Consider the following 17,062-nt stretch of genomic DNA (forward strand, 5'->3'; position numbering starts at 1 on the left):
GCAGATTTATCAGATGGGTTGCACGACTTCCCTAGGGGACAGCCTGTCCCATGCAGCCACCCAGATCTCTCGCATCACGATTTCTGTCACAGCAGAATGCTGCTGCTGCAAAGATCATTCTCCCAGCCCACCGCTGGCACCGCGTCGCCCCTCCAGGGCTCCCCCTTCTCTACTGCACCAACCATAAACTGCTTGGCTGGCCCTTCATCACCTCCCCCCCGCCCGTCTGTCCTCTCATTCACTGTCCCATGTCATTTCCCACCTCCCATCGGCCCGCGACGCCAGCCTCGCGTGTCACATTGCCAAGCACGCCCCTTTGCGCTGTCGCCCTGGTCCCCCCGAACGCCCTTGGGGCGTGACTGGTCCAGGGGCCTCCAGCACAGTGTCTGCCGGCAGGAAATGCTTCACTTCGCCCCCCTGCCAGTTCTCCCCGTTTCCTCTTCGGGCCCAGCCGGGCTCTGGCGTCTCCCTCCTTGTTGGAAACCCCGAGCGACCTCTGTTGGGCTGTTTGGGTTTAGCCTGGAGGGGGCCAGGACTCAGGCCACAGAACGCACCGAGGGGGGGGACGAACGGGGGCTCTGGTGGAGCCAAGGGGCAGGTCCAGCCACCCGCCCCCAGGACGGAAACGCAAAGGGACATTCGACGACGGTGACAGGCAACGTTCTAAACCGATAAAAGGAAACTGAAGACAATTAGCCCGTGGAACTCCCTGCCGCAGGATGTCACGGGTGTCGAGCGTAGGGGTCGGAGAGAGGGCAGGATGTCCTGAAGGACGAGGAACAGCCGAATACGGGGGGGGGGACAAGAGGCGCAAACGCCATTGTCCACTAGGGGGCGTCCCGCCCCTTCCTCTGCACCAGCTGGTCCCAGCCCTGCAGAGGGGACGCTGGCGCTGATGGCGGAGGCTGGGGACGGGCAGGTGGGTTTTAAAGGGCTGGGAGCCGGGGAAAGGCAGAGGGGCAGCCCCCTTCCCCTCGGATCCAGAGGGGTTTCCCAGCAAAGCGCAGTTCTAACTCTGGACCAGCTGCCCTCCCCTTGCAGCTGAGCTCTCTCCAGCAGATCTCACCTCTCCTCGGGGCGGGGATGGTGCTGCTGTGGGGAGCCAGCGGAGGGGGAGACGGACGAGCCAGTGGGGCCCACCTTCCCCCGCCGCCAGCGCAGGGCTGCTCCGTGACCGGCCTAGATGGGCACAGCCCAAGCCAGGCAGCGTCATTAACAGCTACTCTGAGGGGTCAGAGCGGCAATGCCGGGTTCCCTCTCTGCGCCGCCATAGGAGACACGGCCCCTTCCGCGGCTGACCTCTCGCTCCCACGCCTGGCGCAGGCGGGAGCGTGGTGGAGGCTGCGTGCACAGGCCAGGCCTGGAGGAAGGACAAGTGACCCTGCGGGGAGCCCCGTGGCCAAGCCAGGAGCAGCCTGACGTCTCCATTGAGTGAGGACACAACAAGCAAGTGTTGGGAGCGATGGGGGAGGGATCGCTCAGTGGTCTGAGCACTGGCCTGCTAAACCCTGGGTTGTGAGGGGGCCATTTGGGGACTGGGGTAAAAATCTGGCTGGGGCTTGGCCCTGCTTTGAGCAGGGGGTTGGACTAGATACCTCCTGAGGTCCCTTCCCACCCTGATCTATGACGCTGCAGCAGGCGGAGCATCGTGACGAGATAACCAATCCCAGCCCACGCCAACTGCGCAGATGACACTCAATCAGACACGTTTATTGCAAGGTGTAAACAGCCCTTTACAGAAGTGGGGTTTGGCTGGGGAACCATCGATCGTCCAGGGAGGGAAACTCAAAGGCAGCCCAGAGCCAGCACGATCCGATGACACCCAGACGAGGCCCCAGCACCAGAGTCGGCCCTGTAACGCACGGTGCGGCACAGACAGATCCTGGATGCCAAGGTCAAAGGTGCCATATACACACCCGACTCACCGAGATATTGCACTGGGGAAAGGAGCCCGGGGTTCTGGGGGGTGGGGACAAAAAAGGGGCTCAACACCCCCCTCCCCCCATGAACAGAAACTCTGACACGGGGGGAGAGAGATGCCACCGCCCCACTCAGCACAAGGCAGCCCCAGAATCGCAAGGTGAAACTGACCAGAATCAGCGTGCGAAACCGACCGCTCTCGCTGCACTCCCCCGGCTCCCGCGGGAGGTCCGCTGGCATCTCAGAGGGTGCGACAGAGCAGGGCCCAGCCGGACCAGGCAAAGGGCTGGTTCACAGAGACAGGGAACAAGCCCCAGAAACCCCCTCTCCTGAGCAACGAGGGGTTGGCAGAGCATGACCCTGATTGCTTTGCTGGCTCGCCTCCAGGCGCTGGGGATCTCACTGCAAAGAGCAGAGCCCCCCAGCACACTCAGGGCCCCGTGCAGCTCCCCAGTATCAGCCTCCATGGCCCTGTGCGGGGCCAGGCTCACCCCAGTGCATCCCCTCAATGGGAGGGAGCCCCCCAAACCCGACAGGAACAAACAAACAGCAAATTGACACGTAAACCAGAGGAGTCCCAGGAGAACAGCCGTCCGGGGGCAGGGCTCCAGCCGGAGCCAGGGCAGCACCTGGGGACAAAGACAGAGGTGAGACCAGCAGCTGCCGCCTCCTTCATCCTCCACCATGCAGGCCCAGCCACTGCTTCCATTCAGGGCAGGGGGCGAACGCCGCCCATCTCGCTCTCGCTGCCTTGAGCCAGAGCTCAGCCCGAGCTCACCCGACTGCAACCCCTCAATGGAAGGGGCTGACAGGATCCCCCTCCTCACCCCCCAAAGGAGCTCTTCCATCGGGCCTCTGGGAGCAGCCCAATGCCCCCTGGAAGCTGCTTCCCTGGGCGGGAACAATGCCCCCCATGCTGCCCGGCTCCCCCAGGAGCTAGGTCCGGGGTCCCCCCCATCCCCTGTACCTCTCAGCTACTGCCTCCTTCGCTGCTTCTTGGCCGGCATGATGGGGGTGAGCTCCTGCTCCTCCTCCTCCTCTTCCGTGCTCTCCTCTTCCTCAGAGGGTGCTCTCCTGTGCACTGGGACACACGCACAGCCCCTGGTCACGCTCTCTGTGCGCTGGGCCTTTCAGACACAGGGGCGCCCTCTCCCCTCCGGTTCTCCCCGACCTCCTCGCTGCCCACGGCTGGGACGCGCCCACAGGGAGAAAGCGAGGGGCCAGGGCCAGCTGCCTCGGACACCACCCAACCAGCCCGAGCGCTCAGTGAGCAGCCCGGGGGGCAGCTCTGGGGCACGGTTATGGGGCCAGCCGCTCAGCCAGGCGGAGTGAGAGCTGGTTGGGGCAGATAACAGCACTCAGGCATCAGACCCTCCTCTGCAGATGCAGCCCAGCCATGTCACCTGTCCAGGCAGTGACCTCCCTGCAGGCGGTAAATTCCTCCCTATCTCTGCCCCCCGGCCTCCCCTGAACGAACCAGCTGCCTGGACAGAGCCCCCACTCGGCGTTTCCCCCTGGGCCGCACCCCCCAGCTCCTTACTGATCTGGTGCCGTCCGGAGAGCTGCACGGGGCCGGAGCCGGATTTCAGGTGGAAGGTCACAGGTGGCTGGAGCTGGAAGTTGTCCAGGCTGAGCTGGGAAGAGACAGCGAGAAGCAGCAGAGTCAGCGGCAGGGCCTGAGCCAGGGCTCCCCCACCGCAAGGGCGGGCTCCTGGCTGGCCCCGAACCACGTGATGCTTCCTGCCCAGGCTCCCGCGGCTCCCAAGGGGGCAGCAGAGCCAGCTGAAGAGGGCACCCTGCAGCCATGGCATTACGGGCAGGGTGAATTTCAGTCACCGAGGAACCACGGTGCAGGGAAAGAACGTTAAAGTCAGGCCAATTCCCACACGACCAGCCCCACCGGTGCCTCTCAATCCCGAGCCGCCAGCCCCCTGCTAACCCAGCGCCGGGCTCCCCCCAGCTCTGTCCTGGGTCAGCCTCTCCTCTGATGCAGACAGGCAGCACAGCCACCAGCTGAACCAGACCCGGGGGAACCAGGGCTTTGGGCTGCAACCAGCCGGCAGCACCACTGGAGGGGAAGGGGATTCCCACCCGCTGCAGTACCACTAGGGTTTATATCCTCCGAGGGCGGCAGCCGCGACATACACCAATAGCTGAGCAGGTCCGATTCTGTCCCGCAGACGGCAGCAGTGAGCACACCCAGGCATGCTGGGTAAAAGGCGAGCGAACAAACCCAAGGCTTACACACACCCCCAACCCCCAGCCCCCGCAGGGTCGCCCCACGAGGTCCCTTTACCGCCGGCTGGCACGACAGCTTCAGATTGGCCACTGGCACAGCAATCTCCTGGTTCTGGCGGTTACGCCCCACGACTTCCACCACGTTGCATTCGTCCTTTGCGCCGTCTGTCAGGCAGACCTGGGAGGGAGCCGAGCGAGGGGTTAATGGGGCGGCCACCTCAGGGGGAGACGGTGCATCCAACCAGGGTCTGACTGCAAAGGGCGGCTCGCGCCTGGACCAGCTTGTACCAACCCTGCACACCAAGGTCCTACCCCAGGATCAGACCAGTACATGGGTGGTGCAAGCAGCCACCGTGACACTGCACAGGCCTGTCGCTGGGACACTGCACCAGGGCCCGAGCCAACCACTAACTGACCGGGCGAGCTGGGGACCGTGAGGGTCCACTCCGGGTTTCTTGCACCTGCTGAAGAAGCTGGTGCCGACACCTGGCAAGCGAGGACGCTGGAGCAGAGACACTGCCGGCCTGGCAATTCCTCGGCAAAGTGACTTGCGCAAGGACGGACAGGAACTCACAGGCAGAGCCCAGGCGCTGAGCTTGCTCTAACCACTAGCACAGGCCCAGGAACGAGGGCGCAGATAACTCAAGCAGCCTGCACTGCAGCATGCAACTGCTCCCCCCAGCTCCCTAGAGGGACACGGTTCCCCCCCGCCCCGCTCTCTCCGGCCCGCCGGGCAGACCGCGCTCTGTGCTCAGACACAGCTGCCAGGCCCGGTGCCTGGCCCGAGCCAGCAGAGGCGGAAGGATCCGGTATAAGGGGAAGCAGATGCCTTGAGCCACCCGCTCTGCCTGAGCAGCAGCACTCGCCTGTGGAAGAGGCAGGACCTGACCGCGAGCTGCGTTCATTTTGCTTAGGATCGTCACTGAGACACAGAGCAACGTCTCCTCTCGTCCCACGTCCTGCCTCCCCCGAAGCCGCTGCTACGGAGCCCCATCGCGAACCTGAGGGTGAGCAGGAGCCGGGCAGGGGAGAGGGAAGGACAGCGCAGAAGCCAGCCAGAGACGGTAAGTGACGTTAGCCCCGTCCGCAGAGCCAGGGCTCCCTCTTACCATAGACAGGGCCAGGATGTGCTCAGAGTCGTCATCTTCATCCACCTGAAAGGTATAGGACCTGGTACTGCCCGTCAACTCGCAGCCTGGGGAATCCACACGAGGCGTCAATACAACCGAAGGAGCTGCCTGCTTCCCCCCAAAGAGCCATGGGGAGACACTGGGGCCGCTGACCCGGCTGAATCCCAAGCTCTGGCCGCCCGACATCCCCTCCTGCGGCTCTAGCTGGACAAGCTGTGAGTCACCCCAGAGCCAGCTGCATTCCAGCGCTCAGCGGAGCCCGAGCCCATCCGCACCGCCGGGAAGGGTGGCCTGTGCCTCCTCTGGGAGATGAGCGCAATGCACTGACCCCCGTGCGCTGCCTGGCTCTGGGCCAGCCGAGTGCCGGGCTCCTCCTCCAAACAGCGCCCGGCAGTTCCCCCCTGTGTGGCGGCTCCACAGCTCACCCCCAGCGCTCGGCTGGGATGAGCGGATGGGCCAGCAGGCTGCAGGGAGCCCCCCGGGCCCCGACAGCCCCCCAGCTATCGGGGGAGGGAGCGAAGCGCAATCGCAGGGCTGGGAGCAGCTGGAGAAAGGCACCACACGGTCCCTGAGCTCTCAGAGCTACGGGCAAACTGCAGCCTGGCCCCCCAGTTCCTCCATCTCCGCTGGATCCCTCCTCCGCCCCACGGGACCCGTCACAGTGTCCCCCCAGCACAGACCCTCTACCCCAGCCAGGCCCCCCTCTATACCCCACACACCCCCAGTCCTCCCTGCCCCCAGCCACGCCCGCTTCCCCACCCCGACCTGCTGCCTTCCCTGTCCCGCCCTAGATACGCCCCCCCCAGCCAAACTGCCTGTAAGCTGCGCAGCCGCCTAGTTACCGCCGGGCAGGCACCCAGGGAATCCGCCCGGGGACCTGCCGCAGCCAGGGGAGGGGGCGTCCCTCCCCCGGCCCCCAACCTGCCACGGCGGCACGGCCGGAGCAGCTGGGATGGCGCAGCCCAGCCCCAGGGGCGGCCCTCCCCCAGCCCGGCCCCCCGCACCCAACCCTCCGCCCCTCATCCCCGGCCCCACCCCAGAGCCCACCCCCAGCTGGCGCCCTCACCCCCTGCACCCAACCCTCTGCCCCTCATCCCCGGCCCCACCCCAGAGCCCACCCCCCAGCCGGAGCCCTCACCCCCTGCACCCAACCCTCTGCCCCTCATCCCCGGCCCCACCCCAGAGCCCACCCCCCAGCCGGAGCCCTCACCCCCAGCACCCCACCACTCCGCCCCTCATCCCCGGCCCCACCCCAGAGCCCCCCCCCCGCTGGTGCCCTCACCCCCTGCACCCAACCCTCTGCCCCTCATCCCTGGCCCCACCCCAGAGCCCACCCCCCAGCCGGAGCCCTCTCCCCCTGCACCCCAACCCTCTGCCCCTCATCCCCGGCCCCACCCCAGAGCCCACCCCCCAGCCGGAGCCCTCACCCCCTGCACCCCAACCCTCTGCCCCTCATCCCGGGCCCCACCCCAGAGCCCAGCCACCCGATGTATCCCTCCCCCACTGCACCCAACCCTCTGCCCCTCATCCCCGGCCCCACCCCAGAGCCCACCCCCCAGCCGGAGCCCTCACCCCCCGCACCCAACCCTCCGCCCCTCATCCCCGGCCCCACCCCAGACCCCAACCCCAGCTGGAGCCCTCACCCCCTGCACCCAACCCTCTGCCCCTCATCCCTGGTCCCACCCCAGAGCCCACCCCCCAGCCGGAGCCCTCACCCCCTGCACCCCAACCCTCTGCCCCTCATCCCCGGCCCCACCCCAGCGCCCAAACCCCAGCAGGAGCCCTCACCGCCTGCACCCAACCCTCTGCCCCTCATCCCCGGCCCCACCCCAGAGCCCACCCCCCAGCCGGAGCCCTCACCCCCTGCACCCCAACCCTCCGCCCCTCATCCCCGGCCCCACCCCCTAGCCCACCCCCAGCTAGAGCCCTCACCCCCTGCACCCAACCCTCTGCCCCTCATCCCTGGCCCCACCCCAGAGCCCACCCCCCCGCCGGAGCCCTCACCCCCTGCACCCCAACCCTCTGCCCCTCATCCCCGGCCCCACCCCAGAGCCCACCCCCCAGCCGGAGCCCTCACCCCCTGCACCCCAACCCTCTGCCCCTCATCCCTGGTCCCACCCCAGAGCCCACCCCCAGCTGGCGCCCTCACCCCCTGCACCCCAACCCTCTGCCCCTCATCCCTGGTCCCACCCCAGAGCCCACCCCCAGCTGTTGCCCTACCCCCCGCAACCCAACCCTCCGCCCCTCATCCCCGGCCCCACCCCAGAGCCCACCCCCAGCCGGAGCCCTCACCCCCTGCACCCAACCCTCTGCCCCTCATCCCCGGTCCCACCCCAGAGCCCACCCCCCAGCCGGAGCCCTCACCCCCTGCACCCAACCCTCTGCCCCAGCTCTGAGCCCCCTCCCACACTCTGAACCCCTGGGCCCCACCGATGGATTTTGTTACATGCACCGATATGAAGGCGATGTGTCCCACCCCACCTCCTTATTGGGGCACATCAAATTCATTCCCCACATGGGTGGGAGAAATTAGAGGGAACGCTGCCCCCAACTCCTCCCAGCCCCAACCCGACCCCCCCTCCAAACACCCTGCCCCCCAACTCTGATTCCCTGCCCCCAACACACACAGACCCAGAGCTTCTCCCGCCGCATGTGCGCTCCCAGCCCCACTCCTAGGCTCCAGCCCCCCACGTGTGCGCTCCCAGCCCCACTCCTAGGCTCCAGCCCCCCACGTGTGCGCTCCCAGCCCCACTCCTAGGCTCCCAGCGCTCCCGGCCCCACTCCTAGGCTCCAGCCCCACTCCTAGCGGCTCCAGCGCCCCCAGCCCCACTCCTAGGCTCCAGCGCCCCACGTGTGCGCCCCCAGCCCCACTCCTAGGCTCCAGCGCCCCACGTGTGCGCTCCCAGCCCCACTCCTAGCGGCTCCAGCGCCCCCAGCCCCACTCCTAGGCTCCAGCGCCCCACGTGTGCGCCCCCAGCCCCACTCCTAGGCTCCAGCCCCCCACGTGTGCGCCCCCAGCCCCACTCCTAGGCTCCAGCGCCCCACGTGCGCTCCCAGCCCCCTCCGGCGCGCCCCGGCCCCGGCCCCGCTCACCGAAGAGGGACTTGCCGAGGCAGAGCCCGGCCTCCCGGCTCTCCAGCTGCAGGAAGGCGGCCATGGCTGCGCGGCGGGCCGGGCCGAGCCGGGCAAGGGGCGGAGGCGGAAGGCGGATCGGCCCTGCCCAGAGCCGGAGGAGCCGGCCGCCCCTCGCCGCCCCAGGTGCCACCTCCTGGGGGGAGGCTCCTCCCCCCCGCCAGGCCCCAGGGAGCCGGGCTCTGGGGACCCCCCCCCCGAGCCAGCCGGGGGTCTCGGTGCCGCCTGCCCCGGGGCCCAGCTCGGCGGGGCTCACCCCACACCCCGGGCCCCGCCCCACGGGGGAGGCATCGTAGCTTTGGCCCAAGCCCCTAACGCCGCACACCCGCGGTTCCCACTGCGCCCCGTTTTCACACGCGTCCGGCTTTGGGCTCCGGCCCGGCAGGAACTGATTTGTGGCGATTCACGTGGGACTTGCCCGATGGGCTCAGATCCAGCATCCACCTGGCCCAGCGCATCCCCCCTTGCACAGCCCTCCGGCCGGCCCAGGGGGTGAGAACCCCCCTCATCCGGATCTCTGCTAGGTAGAGACTGGCTTAAAATGCATTTGTGCTTTAACAGGGGAGCGTGTGATTCCAATAGACTAGAGAGCTAAATAACTATCCGCCTCGAGGTTGCCATTCTCTGGCTAAATGCCCCATTTGAATGTGCTCCGTGCCTCAGTTTCCGCACCTTAGAGACGTATTCAGAGTTTGATATTTGGCCTGGAGGCCTCTTTCCCTTGGGTAGGGGAACGAAGTTCCAAAGGGAGTTCAGAGGGATTGAAAAGTCACTTTTTGAGCGTGTGAAATAGCGGCGGGGGCTGCTGGGACAGGATGCAGGAGAGGGAACTCACAGAACACACACCCGCAGCCAAATGCAAAAAAAAGGGAAAACAGGCTTGGCCTCGGAGAAGAGGAAATGGCAGGAGGGAAAAGTGCCTTTCGGTACTTGGTGCATTGTGCATGCAGCGCTGTTTACTGGCCGCAGGCTGCTCAGCCCCGCAGGGACGCAGCATCTGTACACCCTTCCAGGCAAGGTGGTGTCCGTGCTACTCAAGCTGCAGGGAAGCCTGTCGCTGTTTTCTTGAATAAACTCCTGTTTAAGATGGACAGAGTCAATAGATCAGGACACTGAAACCAGTAATAATACCTAGCTCTTATATAGTGCTTCTCGTCTGAGGATCTCAAAGCATTTTGAAGGTAAGCACCCTTATTTCCATTTTACAGGTAGGGAAACTGAGGCACCGCCCAGTTAAGTGACTTGCCCATGGTCACCCCAGGGGCCAAGCCAAGAATAGAATCCAGGTCTCCCAAGTGCCAGTCCAAAACCTCTGTCTACGTGGCCAGATTGTTTTCCCTTGCTTTCCTGTAGAGATCCCACCTAGCTCCTGCCCCAGCTCCCCAGCACCTCTTTCTCTGTACAGATTTAAAGAAACACTACACAACCTATTTATTCTGTATCTATACTGGCTGAGCAGGTCCCGTTTCAATTGCAGGTCTACTTGACAGAGTAGCTTAGGACCTGAATATGAGTCAACAGTGTTCCTGAGGTCCCTTCCAACCCTGAGATTCTATGATTCTATGATTCTATGACACACAGTTAATATGGCTGTACTAACAGTGTATGTGAGGCACAGAAAAACCCAGGCAGCAGCTTGCTCTGGTCAGATTCTGTGTTGGGGAATCGCCTTCCAAACATTCAGTTGGATAATACAGTCAGCACTTCCTACACTAAACCTTTGCACCAGGAAGGACACAACTGAGTTAGTCTAAAAACCAGGCCTAAGAACTAATCCTGGTTCTGCCACAGATTCCATGAGCAGCCACAGAAGGACCATAACATTGGTCCATGCCTCAGTTTCTCCAGGTGTTATGCAGAGGTGGTGAAGCTTTTCATTTGATAAGCCTTCTGCAGCTGAGAAGCTCTATATAAGAACGTAGGACCTGCCAGACTGGAACAGACGCAAGGTCCATCTAGCCTAGTAACCTGTTTACAACAGGGGGCAGCACCTGATATTTCAGAGGAAGGGGCAGAAACCCCACAGTAGCAGATGTAAGGTAATCTGCCCCCTCAAGCCCATTAAAGTCTCATCCTAATGCCTGAAAGCGTGAAGTTTTCTATCCCTTCCAAAACTTCCCTCTCTTGTTAGCATTAATGCTGGATATTCTTGTTATCCATATAAGCATCCCACTTCAAAGCTAAATTTTTGGCCTCAACAACGTCCAGTGGCCTTGAGTTCCAAAGTCTAATTACACATCATGTCAAAAGTATTTCCTTTTGTCAGTTGAGTTTGCCACCTTTCAATTTCACGGAACAGCCTCCAGGGTATTACTACTGGTGCTGTTAAACAGCTGCTGCGTTCTGCTGCAGAAGCAGCTGGAAGGCTGGAGCTCAGTGGTAAATACAGTAATTACTGTATATACGGAGCCTGACCCTGGCAAAACCTGCATGCAGGACTCCGGCAGAAGTTTCCAGGAACAGGGTCGGGTGGGAGGGGAGGGTGAAGGTTTCTATTTTCAGGTCAACAATTTGTAGCTAGTAAAAGTGCTAGCCAGTAGCAAAGCCTGTAAAGGCCTTTAAGACCCATCCAGGCAGCGCTACAGGAATCCAGGATGATTAGTATTACTCACCTGTCTCAGCTCCATAGGATGCAGGAGTTTTAACTTTACCGCCGGAGTGGATCTGCAGCCAGTTGCCACCTTCCGCTGATCACAGGCCCTGGCTGCCTGTAGAGAGCTAGATCCGTGTCAGAATGCACCCCAGGAACGAAGCGGCTTTGCTGCTAGCTGGTGATTTAAAACCAAACGGCCACAAGTGCAGTTCCACCTCCTCGCTCGTGCCTCAGGGCACCCAGCCGGCTTCACAAAGAAAAAGGGTCCTTTCTAGGTGGACTCACTTGATTTAGCAGCTGTGCTGGGGAAGGAGGGGGCATCTGGTGAAACGTCGTATTGATAGTATGTTATTTCCTCTCAATAAAACCGGAAGAGTTATTACCCCGCTGGGACCCTAATGAGTTTTCCTGGTAAGTGGCCTCTCCTGTCCGACGTTGAAAGAGAAGAGCCGGGGGAGCGCTGAGGGGAAGGAGGAAACCTCGGACTGCTGGGCATGCTGAGTGGGGCAGTAGCCAACAGGCACCCACAGGATGGAAGACTTTGCTGTGTCAGTCTCTTCCTGCCATCAGCGTGGTAGTTGAGCAGTGTAGCATGCAGATCCACAGCTCCCTTCCCCTGATGCCAGGGCTTTGACCCCGTGAGAAAGGAACCCGCAGGGGTGAGGCAGAGCAAGGGAAGAACCAGCCTGGGCAGCGGGGAGGCAGATGGACGAGCAGAAAGCTGAGGAGGTGGGAGAAGGGAAGGTTGCAGGGACAGAGGCCCAGGGAACGTCGGTGAAATGAAGGGAACTGTTGGACTTGGCACCTTTAGGGAGAAGAAGGGTGGCCTAGGGAATGGGGGATCTGGGTTCTCCTCCCGGCTCTGTCACCTCGTCGCTGTATGAGCTAGGACAAAACGCCAGGCCTCAGTTTCCCCATCTGTAAAACACCCTGGTGTCTCCCCCAGGAGTGTTGTGGGGCTGATGTCACTGCAGCTGGGCGAGCACTTGGAGAGCCCGGGACAGCTGGAACTGTGCAATGCGAAGTACTGGTACTACTGACCGCAGGGGGGCCTCGGGTAAGGGGGCCCAGCAGGACTGAGGTGAGAAGATATGACTCTGTTCTCCTGGAGGTGCTGGCTGTGATAGGGTGGATCCGTGCGGCAGCAATGAGCTCACGCCACACTCCCTTTAGATATCGCACTCCCGCTGGAGCAACAAGCCGCTGTTTGCTCCATTCCAGCTGGAGTCCGTTCAACAACAACATCGCTGAAGAGGGAGGAGGCGCCAAGGCTGGCCACAGAAGGAGGCAGCACTTCACTGGCTGATGGTTATACCAAGAGGGTTTACGATGCTTGCAAACTCATTGGCCTTCCCTCTGCCATCCGGCTAATCCGGAGGGGTCATGCACAGGCGCTCTGTGGCCACGCACCCCAGTGCACTGGGGATGAAAACGCCAAGTGTTGCTTTTCTGATCCCTTAAAGCTGTTCGGCAGCCACAAATCTGACCTCCCCCAGCTAGGTTTTGGATTGAGGTGGGTTCACATGGTGCTTCCCCCCCACTCCAACTCATCTCCTTTGCCCCCGCAACCCTGTCTGCTCTCTATGTAGGACCTGCCAGAGCATGGGAAGTTTTCATAAGGATCCTGAGAACAGGAATCAGCACAGAACAGGGAACAGCGCACAGGGTAGAGAGACCCTCGTAAATTTCCACAGACTGGCTGATCTCAGGAAAGGAGTAAGCAGAGGCATGCTGACATTGCAGGCACGGAGCCCCTGAGAATGTTTTTGTAGGGACACCTGGGAACGCTTTATATAACCAATCTTATGGATTATGACAAGTCTTAAAGACAGAGAAAATAAACATTATGCTTCTGACTTTAGATGTTTAAATTATTGAATAGCAGGTTTTCTTTAAAGCACCATTCAACCATTAGAGCTACCAAAGTACCTTACAAATTGATATAAAGGTTACAGATAAGAACTCTTTGCCCATCACTGAAATGCACCCACCTCTGGACTGGTACGTGGCGGCTGTTTAACTGCACATTGCAACACTGGAGTGTAGAACAAGAAAACACAGAAGAAACAGCAGAGACATAGAGTACAACTGGAGTTGGAATTTGACCAGGAGAGCAACGTTAATGCTGCTAATGCTTGCAAAAGCTCTGTGGGATTTTTAACACTCAACCCACCCTGTACAGCATTAGGCAGCTGTGTGTAGCCACAACCACACTGCTGTGTGGTGCTATCATACAGATGAGATACAAAACCACGGTCCTGCCATCCCCTAACAGATTGACAACATTGATCAACTGAGATTGCCTTCTCAGTAGCCTGTCTCTGACAGTGGCCAGTACCAGATGCTACAAAAGCAGTGCAGGAAACTACTAGGAATTGGATGGTTAAGAATATAGCTTGAGCCCTGCAGCATGGGATTTAATATCCCCTTCCAAAGTTTAACATTAACCTGGATAGTCTATTCCCTGTATAAATATCCAGTCCCTTTTAAAATCTCGCTAAGCTTTGGGCCTCAGTGACATCCGAAGTCATTGAGTTGATCACGCCTGTGGTGCTGAGTTAATCAGAACCGCCTCGTGGACTGTCTCGCTCAACTCCCCTCCCCACCCCACTCCACTCATCTAGCCCCACTGCAGTTTTACCAGCATCTGAGCAGGAACCTTCTTCTCTGCAGCTTGTGCCACCTGCGAGCCTTGCTAGCTTCCTTGCTTCTGTCTCTCTTTTTCTGCAACGTGTCATTTCTCTCTGTAAAGCGTTTTGAGACCCTATGCAAAATAAAGTTGTATTACATTTCCGTATCAATTCACCTCTAATTTATACAAAGATCATTCCCCCCAACCATTGCCTCGCTCTGCAAGCTTTGACTCGAATACTAAACCTCCACCAGATACATTCTTTTGACCACAAACTAAACCAGGCTTTGACCTAAGACCATATTTTTTGTTTCTTTTTATTCTTGACTGCTGGCCCCTATAAGCTCCAACTCCTCCGCCGCGCAGAAAAAGACCCGGAACATAAAGAATTATTCCCCAGGAAAGGAACTATTAATTTTTTTAGCAGACAGTGCTAATAATTCAAAGCTGGGAGACACTGCCTGAAGACATTTCTTTTTGGCTTTGAATATTTATTGTTCCTGGGATTGGGGAGGCACGGAACTTGGTTACTTCAGAAATACCATAGATAGTTGGTGTGTGTGCGTGCACTGGGCTGAGGCCTGTCAGGCTGAGAGCACACAAGAGGAGAACCAAAGATGCATCACAAGAGATCTTGGCCAGTTTCATACAGGAAGCTCAACTGCTTCTCCCAGCAGGACTCTCATGCTTAAACTAAGCTAGTCACTAAGTGTCTTTCAGTGACTCTGAACGCTGGATAAATGGCACCCCCAGGCCCTGTAAGGTGCACACCTGGTACTGTCTCTGCAGCTAATATTCAGTGGTCTGTTGAAGTCCAATGCAGTGATTCTCAACCTACAAATTTTTGAATGGAGGTGGGGACTTCTTTGGAAATCTTAGACAGTCTGCGGATCCCCAGAGGTCCACAGGCCAAAAACCACTGGTCTGTGGGAACGACCACCTTTCGCAGACCCCTTAGACATAGTCTGCCGAGCCCCAGGGATCCCAGGACCACAGGTGGAGAACCACTGGTCTAGTGGTTAAAATAAGGGCAGGGGAATAAATAGGGGTTGGCCACATGAGAAACGTGCAGTGTTTTAACTTTAGGCGTGAATGTAAACCATTAAACGGATGCAAAGAGCTGCGGGGACACTTATTTCAATTTAAGAGAGACTTACTTCATTCCATTAAGAACTGGGGTAAGTGACTGAAACAATCTTTTGTATCAGGTTAATTATATCAGTTTAATAAAGAATCTAACAGAAACTACCTTCCTTTTTACACAAGCCCTTGGAGTTGGGGAAAGGATATGAAATGTCGAGCTTCAGGGTATAAGCCATTATTAGCTAATGGGGGTCAGGAGGAAACGTCTATGGGCTGGTTATCTCAGAACCACCAGCTGCTGGTTTTCTTCCTCCTTTCTCTGAAGCAGCTGCCACTGGCTAGGGCTGGTGACAGCCAACTGAGTTAGACAGACCATAGCTCTGAGCAGGTCTGGAAATTACTAATCGGTTTATGTTGTGATCCTGGAGAGGCCTGTTTTTCAAAGGTGCTAAACACCCACAACTCCAGTTGAAGTCAATTAGGAGCTGTGAGTGCACAGCACCTTTGAAAACAGGCTGTGAACCTCTCTGCCTCGCATTAGCCACCTGTAGACTAGGAAGGATACTGAGCTTTTGGGGGAGAGTGAGTGTGTGCAGGGGGCATCGTGAGGCATCATCACCGACAAACTCAGTTCAAACCTGTTCTCCAACGGGTTTCCAGCCCTGTAATTCCTCTCTATAAATTCCAGGTTCTTCCTAAGGATCCACAGCTGTGGTGGTGCCATGACACCTACATAGTCTTTGTAGTAGGAAGACAGCCTGAGACATAAGCTCTTGTATCAGAGGCCTGGTATGAGGCAGGACCTGCTCACAGAATCTGGCAAGAACAGGGCTGATAGTGCAGAACTACACCTTGCTAAGCAGTGCTCATGCAAACACATCCCAATATAAAGGATGGTACAAAACATTCTCCACAGATAACAGAAACACACTGACCCTTCATAGAAAATAAGGTCAGGCTGACAGTACGTAACTTGTTCATATCAGGGTATAAAGATGTATCTCAGAGGGAGTATCTTTGGCCATCCAAGGGGACAGTGGAAAGTCTCACCACTGACTGAGCTGTGTCCTTTGTCACGGGCATCCATGTCTTAGTATCATCATAGAGTCTGCCAGGTGCTACTACCGTGCTTCATCGACACCTTAATGGATCGTATGGTCCTTGGGCGGTTCGCTCGAGGTCTGCTGCGCCGGCTGTCTGCGCAGAGCTGGGACAGCACACAGGAAGAACACACACACAGAGCCAAATATCTCACTCCAGTGTTCAGTGCAAAGGCCTGCAGCGCTGTGTGTGCATGTGTACAGAAATCAGACAGACATGAGGAAATGTTAGTAAAACTGCCATAGGGTCAGGTGGTAAACAACCCTGTTGGGATCATGAGGCAAAACAATCCCAAGTTTGGGGAGTAGAAGTTGGACTGGCCGAGTGCTCCCAGCTCACTGAACCCCCCAGTGGAATCGTACACTTACCACACCAAGAAAAGGTTTGGTTTGGGAAATTCTGGCAGAACTAAATTCCAATATGCTGTCAAGTTACCCCAGTAGCTTATGCATGGAGAGATGCTGAGTCAGCCCCACATGGACCTAGTAAATAAATGAAGTCGCAATCTACGAGGTTGCTCAGAACGTTGGCTGCCTAAAGCAGTTATTGTATCTATGGAGATTATTTTAGATGCACTTTAACAGCCTATTAAACTCCATTATAGGAGGAGAAAATTTGGCTAGATGGATTTGACAGCTTCATCAGCAGGAGGAACTAAATAGCAAGTGTAAACTGTGTCTGGTCACTAATATATGAAGACTATTTAAAATATACCTTGCTACATAACGGCCAGACTGGGTCAGACCAAAGGTCCATCTAGCCCTGTATCCTGCCTCTGACAGTGGCCAATGCCAGGTACTTCAGAAGGAATGAACAGAACAGGCAACCGTTGCATGATCCATCCCATTGCCAGCTTCTGGCAGCCAGAGGCTAGGGACACTCGGGGTTGTGTCCCTGACTACCTTGGGTAATAGCCACTGATGGACCTGGCCTACATGACCTAATTCTTTTTTGAACCTAGTTATACTATTGGCCTTCACAACATCCCCTGGCAAGGAGTTCCACAGGCTGACTGGGCATTGTGTGAAGAAATACTTTCCTAACCCTAACCATTTCATTGGGTGACCCCTGGTTCTTGTGTTATGTGAAGGGGTAAATAACACTCCCACATTCACTTCCTCCACCCCAGTCATGATTTTATAGACCGCTATCATATCCCTCCTTAGTCGTCTCTTTTCTTTGCTGAAAAGTCCCAGTTTTTTTAATCACCCCTCATATGGAAGCTGTTCCATA

General features: G+C 58.5%; 1 protein-coding gene across 2 annotated transcripts; it reads right to left on the bottom strand.

The window, feature by feature from the left end:
• Positions 1–1,689: 1,689 nt before the first annotated feature.
• NPM3 (nucleophosmin/nucleoplasmin 3) lies at positions 1,690–15,830 on the bottom strand. 2 transcript variants are annotated; one of them, XM_045025924.1, is made up of 7 exons: positions 15,779–15,830; positions 13,655–13,777; positions 5,268–5,353; positions 4,217–4,336; positions 3,461–3,554; positions 2,888–3,001; positions 1,690–2,549 (listed from the first exon to the last, which is right to left on the bottom strand). In XM_045025924.1, the coding sequence occupies exons 1-6, from the start codon at positions 15,813–15,815 to the stop codon at positions 2,895–2,897; spliced, it is 567 nt and encodes a 188-aa protein (XP_044881859.1). In that variant the 5' UTR covers positions 15,816–15,830; the 3' UTR covers positions 1,690–2,549; positions 2,888–2,894. The 2 variants fall into 2 exon arrangements, with proteins under 2 accessions (XP_044881859.1, XP_044881861.1); XM_045025926.1 differs by lacking the exons at positions 13,655–13,777; positions 15,779–15,830 and adding an exon at positions 8,382–8,535.
• Positions 15,831–17,062: the final 1,232 nt, after the last annotated feature.

Source organism: Mauremys mutica, chromosome 7, assembly GCF_020497125.1.
Source record: "Mauremys mutica isolate MM-2020 ecotype Southern chromosome 7, ASM2049712v1, whole genome shotgun sequence".
In the NCBI taxonomy this organism is placed as follows: domain Eukaryota; kingdom Metazoa; phylum Chordata; order Testudines; family Geoemydidae; genus Mauremys; species Mauremys mutica.

Excerpts from the sequence above, each read along its gene's own strand:
- NPM3 (XM_045025924.1), bottom strand. The coding sequence starts at position 15,815 with ATGGATGCCCGTGACAAAGGACACAGCTCAGTCAGTG. Across the intron at positions 5,354-13,654 it reads AGGTTCCTGCTCAGATGCTG|GCTGCGAGTTGACGGGCAGT; the intron begins GTAAAACTGCAG and ends TGGATTCCCCAG. Across the intron at positions 3,002-3,460 it reads CTCCGGACGGCACCAGATCA|TGCACAGGAGAGCACCCTCT; the intron begins GTAAGGAGCTGG and ends CGTGTGTCCCAG.